The sequence below is a fragment of the Symsagittifera roscoffensis genome, chromosome 3, assembly GCF_963678635.1.
Source record: "Symsagittifera roscoffensis chromosome 3, txSymRosc1.1, whole genome shotgun sequence".
In the NCBI taxonomy this organism is placed as follows: Eukaryota; Metazoa; Xenacoelomorpha; order Acoela; family Convolutidae; genus Symsagittifera; species Symsagittifera roscoffensis.
The window spans coordinates 43,045,489-43,055,559 of record NC_087064.1 but is presented as its reverse complement, the minus strand read 5'-3'; the positions used below and the strand labels follow the sequence as shown (position 1 = coordinate 43,055,559).

Genomic DNA, 10,071 nt, shown 5'->3' with positions numbered 1-10,071 from the left:
AACCTTATCACTTTCCAGCGGTACACTTTAATGCAATTGGCGCAACAAAGTCTACTGAACATACCTACTTTCTTTAACTAAACCGAAAAATAGCGAAAATCCAATTGATGCCAATAAAGCTTCTTAAATTTTGGCGTTAGCTTCCTTTAGAATTCAGTTGTTAACACGCAGGCAGTTGGAAAAGAGTCAATGAGAAACAGGAGCAAAATGGCATGTTATTTGAAAAAACCTCAGAATCTATCATTGCAAGTATATCAAAAGACTTCTTGTATCGTCGATTAAATCGATTCGCATAGACGAGTTTTTTTGGAAAAAAAAATTGTACAATAAAAAGGGCGAGTCTAATTTCCAAATATATTTTGAACTTCATAGCATATTATAATTGCCAATTTTTTCAAAAAATCAAAAAAAAATTTAGATTTTTGACACAACTAAAACCAATTGGAAAAAACTGGATTCAGAAAATTTTGTATTCTGCTGGGAAATCTAAAAACCAAGCTCCTTTTTCGAAACTAGAAATCGATCACGTTTTTTTGCGCCATTTCAGCTTTCATAGCTGGAGAGTGCATTTCGCGTACCTTCTAGCAAATGAACTGGAACCGAACTCAAAATGGGCATATAAGTATGAATGCACTTCTTTTGTTCTTGGAGCATTTAACATTTGTGAAAAAAAAGAACAAAAATCATCACTACCTATATTTAAGTCTGAACTACGTTCATCGACTGTTAACTAGAAGTCAATGACGTTTTTCATTTTTTAAAATCTTTTCTGGTCGATAGTGGATTTTGCCTTCCTTTTAACAAAGGAAATGAACTGAACTTTAAAATCCAAACCACGGAAAATAAAATTTGAGCCTGACTTTCCTGAAAAAAGGAAAAAAAATCATCACGACATATATAAGAGTCTAAACTACATCCATCGACTCTTAAAAACAAAAAACATTCAATTCATACTGCCATGCCTAGCACTACGCTGCTTTACGCTACCCTGTCTCTTTCTGGCCTTGTACTATTCAGACTTGCCTTGCTTTACGATTCCCTTCCTTGCTTTGCGTTGCCCTGCCTTGAAACGACATGCAATTAAATATAGGATTTCTCGAAAAGTTTTCTTGCACCATGTTCTGGTCAGAAAAATCACATTTTTTCGTTCGGTATCCCTATGTTTTGAATGAAACGAAAGCCTTTCTTATACTACTGGAGAGAACTAACTACCACCTCAAAACTTAGCTTTAACCTCAAACTTTTTCAAGATTCCTTTTTGTTTGTTATATTTTTTTGTTCAGATTAAGAAATGATTTTTGCAATGCAAGAAGAGGTTTTTGTTATGGAAAGTAAAATAGGAAAATCAATCACCGCGTAATTTTGACAAATTTACTGATTTCTTTCTCGCATCCAGTTGTTTTTTTTTGCCAAAAACTTCACAAATTATTTGCGTTCTATCAACACTGATTGCAACAAAAGCATGCAGAAGATTAAAATCACCTTCAGTTTAAAATCTTAACCAATAAATGAAGTTTTCTTTAATCTTGTTTTTTGACCCCGAAAAGCCTGAAAAAACATGGAGCAATGTTTTTTAAGCATCTATCATTGCAAGTAGATCGAAAGATTTCCTGCAGTTGGACAACTTTTTCTTGAACGAAGTAAGTAACGCGCCCTTAGTAACTTATATTCACTGCTTTTCTTAGACTCGCTCTTTTTTCTACTAATTTTTTTCTGAAAAAAAAACTGTTATCTATGCGAATCGATTTTGTCGACGAGACAAGAAGTTCAAATTTCACCATAATTCGTCTCGACAATTTTTCGTAATTGCTCAAGGTATGCAATTTGCGGTCATACCGCCGAATTGAGCACCGCAAAAGACTTTGCAGGGTGAAAAAAATCATGACGAAACTTACTTTCAATTGAAAATCTCTACGCTAATAATTGTCCGATTATGACTGAATCGAATAAAACAGATCAAAAAACTTTTTTTCTAATCAAAAAGAAACCAGTTATCTAGAAGCCATGATTAATTTTCGTCGAAAACTTAAAAATTTTCAAACCCAGACTCTCTTCGTTCAAATATTTTTTAATAAATCCTTATCACTTTCCAGCGGTACACTTTAATGCAATTGGTGCAACAAAGTCTACTGAACATACCTACTTTCTTTAACTAAACCGAAAAATAGGGAAAATCCAATTGATGCCAATAAAGCTTCTTAAATTTTGGCGTTAGCTTCCTTTAGAATTCAGTTGTTAACACGCAGGCAGTTGGAAAAGAGTCAATGAGAAACAGGAGCAAAATGGCATGTTATTTGAAAAAACCTCAGAATCTATCATTGCAAGTATATCAAAAGACTTCTTGTATCGTCGATTAAATCGATTCGCATAGACGAGTTTTTTTGGAAAAAAAAATTGTACAATAAAAAGGGCGAGTCTAATTTCCAAATATATTTTGAACTTCATAGAATATTATAATTGCCAATTTTTTGACAAAATCAAAAAAAATTTAGATTTTTGACACAACTAAAACCAATTGGAAAAAACTGGATTCAGGAAATTTTGTATTCTGCTGGGAAATCTAAAAACCAAGCTCCTTTTTCGAAACTAGAAATCGATCACGTTTTTTTGCGCCATTTCAGCTTTCATAGCTGGAGAGTGCATTTTGCGTACCTTCTAGATAATGAACTGGAACCGAACTCAAAATGGGCATATAAGTATGAATGCACTTCTTTTTTTCTTGGAGCATTTTAACATTTGTGAAAAAAAAGAACATAATCATCACTACCTATATTTAAGTCTGAACTACGTTCATCGACTGTTAACTAGAAGTCAATGACGTTTTTCATTTTTAAAAATCTTTTCTGGTCGATAGTGGATTTTGCCTTCCTTTTAACAAAGGAAATGAACTGAACTTTAAAATCCAAACCACGGAAAATAAAATTTGAGCCTGACTTTCCTGAAAAAAGAAAAAAAAAATAATCACGACCTATATAAGAGTCTAAACTACATCCATCGACTCTTAAAAACAAAAAACATTCAATTCATACTGCCATGCCTAGCACTACGCTGCTTTACGCTACCCTGTCCCCTTCTGGCCTTGTACTATTCAGACTTGCCTTGCTTTACGATTCCCTTCCTTGCTTTGCGTTGCCCTGCCTTGAAACGACATGCAATTAAATATAGGATTTCTCGAAAAGTTTTCTTGCACCATGTTCTGGTCAGAAAAATCACATTTTTTCGTTCGGTATCCCTATGTTTTGAATGAAACGAAAGCCTTTCTTATACTACTGGAGAGAACTAACTACCACCTCAAAACTTAGCTTTAACCTCAAATTTTTCAAGATTCCTGTTTGTTTGACATATTTTTTTGTTCAGATTAAGAAATGATTTTTGCAATGCAAGAAGAGGTTTTTGTTATGGAAAGTAAGATAGGAAAATCAATCACCGCGTAATTTCGACAAATTTACTGATTTCTTTCTCGCATCCAGTTGTTTTTTTTTGCCAAAAACTTCACAAATTATTTGCGTTCTATCAACACTGATTGCAACAAAAGCATGCAGAAGATTAAAATCACCTTCAGTTTAAAATCTTAACCAATAAATGAAGTTTTCTTTAATCTTGTTTTTTGACCCCGAAAAGCCTGAAAAAACATGGAGCAATGTTTTTTAAGCATCTATCATTGCAAGTAGATCGAAAGATTTCCTGCAGTTGGACAACTTTTTCTTGAACGAAGTAAGTAACGCGTCTTTAGTAACTTATATTCACTGCTTTTCTTAGACTCGCCCTTTTTTGTACTAATTTTTTTCTGAAAAAAAACTGTTATCTATGCGAATCGATTTTGTCGACGAGACAAGAAGTTCAAATTTCACCATAATTCGTCTCGACAATTTTTCGTAATTGCTCAAGGTATGCAATTTGCGGTCATACCGCCGAATTGAGCACCGCAAAAGACTTTGCAGGGTGGAAAAAAATCATGACGAAACTTACTTTCAATTGAAAATCTCTACGCTAATAATTGTTCGATTATGACTAAATCGAATAAAACAGATCAAAAAATTACTTTCTAATCAAAGAGAAACCAGTTATCTTGAAGCCTTGATTAATTTTCGTCGAAAACTTAAAGATTTTCAAACCCACACTCTCCTGTTTCAAATAATTTTTAATAAATCATTATCACTTTCCAGCGGTACACTTTGATGCAATTGGTGCAACAAAGTCTACTGAACATACCTATTTTCTTTAACTAAACCTAAAAATAGCGAAAATCCAATTGATGCCAATAAAGCTTCTTAAATTTTGGCGTTAGCTTCCTTTAGAATTCAGTTGTTAACACGCAGACAGTTGGAAAAGAGTCAATGAGAAACAGGAACAAAATGCCTTGTTATTTGAAAAAACCTCAGAATCTATCATTGCCAGTATATCAAAAGACTTCTGGTATCGTCGATTAAATCGATTCGCATAGACGAGTTTCTTTTTGGAAAAAAAAATTGTACAATAAAAAGGGCGACTCTAATTTCCAAATATATTTTGAACTTCCAAGAATATTATAATTGCCAATTTTTTGACAAAATCAAAAAAAATTTAGATTTTTGACACAACTAAAACCAATTGGAAAAAACTGGATTCAGAAAATTTGTATTCTGCTGGGAAATCTAAAAACCAAGCTCCTTTTTCGAAACTAGAAATCGATCACGTTTTTTTGCGCCATTTCAGCCTTCATAGCTGGAGAGTGCATTTCGCGTACCTTCTAGCAAATGAACTGGAACCGAACTCAAAATGGGCATATAAGTATGAATGCACTTCTTTTGTTCTTGGAGCATTTTAAAATTTGTGAAAAAAATAGAACAAAAATCATCACTACCTATATTTAAGTCTGAACTACGTTCATCGACTGTTAACTAGAAGTCAATGACGTTTTTCATTTTTTAAAATCTTTTCTGGTCGATAGTGGATTTTGCCTTCCTTTTAACAAAGGCAATGAACTGAACTTTAAAATCCACACCACGGAAAATAAAATTTGAGCCTGACTTTCCTGAAAAAAGGAAAAAAATCATCACGACCTATATAAGAGTCTAAACTACATCCATCGACTCTTAAAAACAAAAAACATTCAATTCATACTGCCATGCCTAGCACTACGCTGCTTTACGCTACCCTGTCCCCTTCTGGCCTTGTACTATTCAGACTTGCCTTGCTTTACGATTCCCTTCCTTGCTTTGCGTTGCCCTGCCTTGAAACGACATGCAATTAAATATAGGATTTCTCGAAAAGTTTTCTTGCACCATGTTCTGGTCAGAAAAATCACATTTTTTCGTTCGGTATCCCTATGTTTTGAATGAAACGAAAGCCTTTCTTATACTACTGGAGAGAACTAACTACCACCTCAAAACTTAGCTTTAACCTCAAATTTTTTCAAGATTCCTGTTTGTTTGATATAATTTTTTGTTCAGATTAAGCAATGATTTTTGCAATGCAAGAAGAGGTTTTTGTTATGGAAAGTAAGATAGGAAAATCAATCACCGCGTAATTTCGACAAATTTACTGATTTCTTTCTCGCATCCAGTTGTTTTTTTTTGCCATAAACTTCACAAATTATTTGCGTTCTATCAACACTGATTGCAACAAAAGCATGCAGAAGATTAAAATCACCTTCAGTTTAAAATCTTAACCAATAAATGAAGTTTTCTTTAATCTTGTTTTTTGACCCCGAAAAGCCTGAAAAAACATGGAGCAATGTTTTTTAAGCATCTATCATTGCAAGTAGATCGAAAGATTTCCTGCAGTTGGACAACTTTTTCTTGAACGAAGTAAGTAACGCATCCTTAGTAACTTATATTCACTGCTTTTCTTAGACTCGCCCTTTTTTGTACTAATTTTTTTCTGAAAAAAAAACTGTTATCTATGCGAATCGATTTTGTCGACGAGACAAGAAGTTCAAATTTCACCATAATTCGTCTCGACAATTTTTCGTAATTGCTCAAGGTATGCAATTTGCGGTCATGACGAAACTTACTTTCAATCATGACGAAACTTACTTTCAATTGAAAAACTCTAGGCTAATAATTGTCCGATTATGACTAAATCGAATAAAACAGATCAAAAAATTACTTTCTAATCAAAGAGAAACCAGTTATCTTGAAGCCTTGATTAATTTTCGTCGAAAACATAAAAATTTTCAAACCCACACTCTCCTGTTTCAAATAATTTTTAATAAATCATTATCACTTTCCAGCGGTACACTTTGATGCAATTGGTGCAACAAAGCCTACTGAACATACCTATTTTCTTTAACTAAACCGAAAATAGCGAAAATCCAATTGATGCCAATAAAGCTTCTTAAATTTTGGCGTTAGCTTCCTTTAGAATTCAGTTGTTAACACGCAGACAGTTGGAAAAGAGTCAATGAGAAACAGGAACAAAATGCCTTGTTATTTGAAAAAACCTCAGAATCTATCATTGCCAGTATATCAAAAGACTTCTGGTATCGTCGATTAAATCGATTCGCATAGACGAGTTTTTTTTGGAAAAAAAAATTGTACAATAAAAAGGGCGAGTCTAATTTCCAAATATATTTTGAACTTCCAAGAATATTATTATTGCCAATTTTGTGATAAAATCAAAATAAATTTAGATTTTTGATACAACTAAAACCAATTGGAAAAAACTGGATTCAGAAAATTTGTATTCTGCTGGGAAATCTAAAAACCAAGCTCCTTTTTCGAAACTAGAAATCGATCACGTTTTTTTGCGCCATTTCAGCTTTCATAGCTGGAGAGTGCATTTCGCGTAACTTCTAGCAAATGAACTTGAACCGAACTCAAAATGGGCATATAAGTATGAATGCACTTCTTTTGTTCTTGGAGCATTTTGAAATTTGTGAAAAAAAAGAACAAAAATCATCACTACCTATATTTAAGTCTGAACTACGTTCATCGACTGTTAACTAGAAGTCAAAGACGTTTTTCATTTTTTAAAATCTTTTCTGGTCGATAGTGGATTTTGCCTTCCTTTTAACAAAGGAAATGAACTGAACTTAAAAATCCAAACCACGGAAAATAAAATTTGAGCCTGACTTTCCTGAAAAAAGGAAAAAAAATCATCACGACCTATATAAGAGTCTAAACTACATCCATCGACTCTTAAAAACAAAATACATTCAATTCATACTGTATTTCGTCTCTTTACATGAATATAACACATTTATTTACAGTTCATAGGCTAACATTTATACAAGATATGCACATCGGTTTTAATTTTTCAATTTAAATTTTATTCAAAAATAGTTATTTCTGGAACTTTTCAGCGGATTCACGAGTCCATCAACCCGAGATCTCGACTCACCACAGTCAGATGATCACGCATTCGAGCCTGCAAGGTATATTCTGGTTCAACTTTTGTATTTTCTAAGTGCTAGAATTTATTAAGTTGCTATAACGAATACTTGCCTCGTCCAACGTTCCTTTATTCTGCTCAATGTGCCATTCAAATGCTTGCTTGATCACTCTGAAACAGATTTCATTTACCTTAGATATTAAGAAACAGAATGGATCAAGTCGAATACATTATAACCTCGAGGGCTCAGACATATTTAATGCATCCTTTATTGAAGAACGGCTTAATTGATATAGAAAAAATATCTTAAAATTGAAGGCTTTATCAAAAATTAAGCAGAGTAATAATGTTGAATAGCTAATAGTTAAGCGTTTCCGGGGAGCGAAAACAGGCGAAAAGTAGGACCAAGATCAGGGCTGGCTGCTCGTATCAGGGCGAATCCCTGAATCTCTCCGACTGACATTTAACATCTTTGAGATAATTAATGATTTAAAAAAAAATGGCTAAGGCTTCAAAATAACTAAAAGTATCAACTTTTCAATTTAATTTACTGTATATCTTCTCCTAGCACGCTATGAAAAGTACAAAATGATGTACTTAATATCTAGTAAATTATTAATAAGATCAAATAGCTTGCCTCAAATGAACTTCGAATTATTTCTGAGCCCGATTAAATGGCCGCTTTCACAATTTTTCCACCGCTTCTTCGAAAGTCTATACAACGAGGTAGAAAATATGGGAAACTTTCAATCAAAACAGTGGGAAACTTTCAATCAAAACATCACTAAATAATGGCCGTGGCCATAATACTTATCATCACGGAAATTTCATCAATGCGAAACGAAGAACAAACGGAAAATTCCTATTGTCGCTTCCGAAAGCCTCGATTATCTGTTGTCATAAAGATGGTGCATGGTGACATAATGGCCACTTAAACATGGAAACGGCTCAACGTAAACACTGACTCACGAGTTAGTGGATATATTGCGTCGTATTATGTCCGCGGTCACTTCCCGCACGAACTCCAGGTAGGCCATCTCCTCGTTCCTAAAACACATTTCCACAAGATAACAAGACTCGCCAATCTTTTTTAACGAAAAAAAGATTGCTCAGATTTTCAAGCCAAAACAACAATATTTGAATCATAAACATTAAGTATTTGCATTAAACAGCAGACTTATAAAAACCGTTATTAGCTCACTTTTTATTGATTTCGTTGTCGTGCGAATGCCGAACTTCCTCGAGAATTGAATCGGATCTGAAATTGATATGACTCAATTTTACCAAATCAAGAATGACCAACTTAGCTAATAATAGATTCGCGGAAAACTTTAACGCACACGGATAATTATTTTCTTATATTAACGCAAACAAAAACAGAAAAACCTAACAAGTTGCAACAACAGAATTTCGAAACAGAACCTCTTGAAAAAACTTCAAACGTTAAAATTGGTTTTTTTGATAAAATTAGTTAAATTTGAGAAAATTGGTTCAATAGATAACTTTTTAACTCCACTGGGATATCTGAATAATAAAACATAACTAGAATAATTAGAATTCGATCACGTTTTTCGTGACCTTTACTTTTTCTTTTCGATGGTTGATTTTTCCTTCCTTATAGACAAATGAAATGCACTTCAAAAAAATCAAAAGTCAAACCGCTAAAAATTAAATTTTTGACTGAACAATATTCAAGACTTTCGTGAACAAAAAATCATCACGATCTATATAAGAGTACTGACTACGTTCAAACACAGAGGCGAAGTTTCGCTTCGCATAAACAAGCAAAATATGACAGAGAAGCTACTGGGAAAAAGAGATTGAGTAAAACTTTGAGTGATCAAAATTTCTTAAGTGACGCACGCCAATTATGAGTCTACATAATTGCTAAGTGCCGAATTTGCCAACTAACATTGCTTAACTTACCAACTAACATGCCTCAATTTATAGAGCGGACGCACTTTAACTAGTATAGAAAAAAGTTCAAAAAACATCCGACCCTTCCAAGGTTCGAACCTTCTTATTTTGTTGCGGGTCTCCTTCCCTACTTCTACGCTACAGATCCATGATACCTTGAAGTTAAAGTGTTATTTGTAATATAATAGTATGTGTTAATATCCTTAGCATTGGCTGTACTTAATAGCTGGTTATTGATGAACACATTTTGATGAACACTTTCAAAATGAACTTATTTTGTCGCAACGATCTTTGCGTCGCAACAATATTTGCGACTTACGTTGAAAAAAAGAAAGTTCATACTATAACACAAATTTTGCCTGTGTTAACAATATGAAATCGACTTTGGTAGACGTTTACAAAGTGAACCATATTGAAGCGCCTTCAATTTCGCCAAATCAGTAAAGTTGCAGCAGTTTGACACGTAGCCGAAGCGGAGCCACTTACGATAACAAAACACAACGTTGCAAGCTGACAGAAACAATATGAAACGAAAAATTAAAATAAAAAAAAGTCAAAATTAACCATTTCTACAGTATTCCAAAATTTTGACCCGACTGATGTTCAACTTGAGGCACGCACATCCAGCAACACAACCGCTGGCGTTGAACAAAAATTGAATCATTTTAGAAAGCGACAACTACGCCAAAAATACTTGGATAAAAGCCTTTTGAAAACAAAAACAAAGGGATGAAAAACAAGTTAAGTTCTGAAAATTTTTACGCCATTCAACCCCGGCAAAAAAACACTACGATAAAAATCTAATTTTTTCAGAAGTCGCAAAAAATGGGTCACTACATC

At 33.6% G+C, this 10,071-nt stretch overlaps 1 protein-coding gene across 1 annotated transcript in view; it reads right to left on the bottom strand.

Moving 5' to 3' along the window:
- Nucleotides 1-7,154: 7,154 nt before the first annotated feature.
- LOC134842596 (spermatogenesis-associated protein 7 homolog) overlaps nucleotides 7,155-10,071 on the bottom strand; it is a 532,288-nt gene continuing 529,371 nt past the window's right edge. The window contains exons 7-10 of the mRNA XM_063859011.1: nucleotides 8,516-8,572; nucleotides 8,284-8,361; nucleotides 7,428-7,485; nucleotides 7,155-7,350 (exon numbers count right to left, since the gene is read on the bottom strand). Of these exons, the coding sequence (XP_063715081.1) occupies nucleotides 7,291-7,350; nucleotides 7,428-7,485; nucleotides 8,284-8,361; nucleotides 8,516-8,572 (253 nt within the window). The 3' untranslated portion in view covers nucleotides 7,155-7,290. The remainder of the gene's footprint in view (nucleotides 7,351-7,427; nucleotides 7,486-8,283; nucleotides 8,362-8,515; nucleotides 8,573-10,071) is intronic.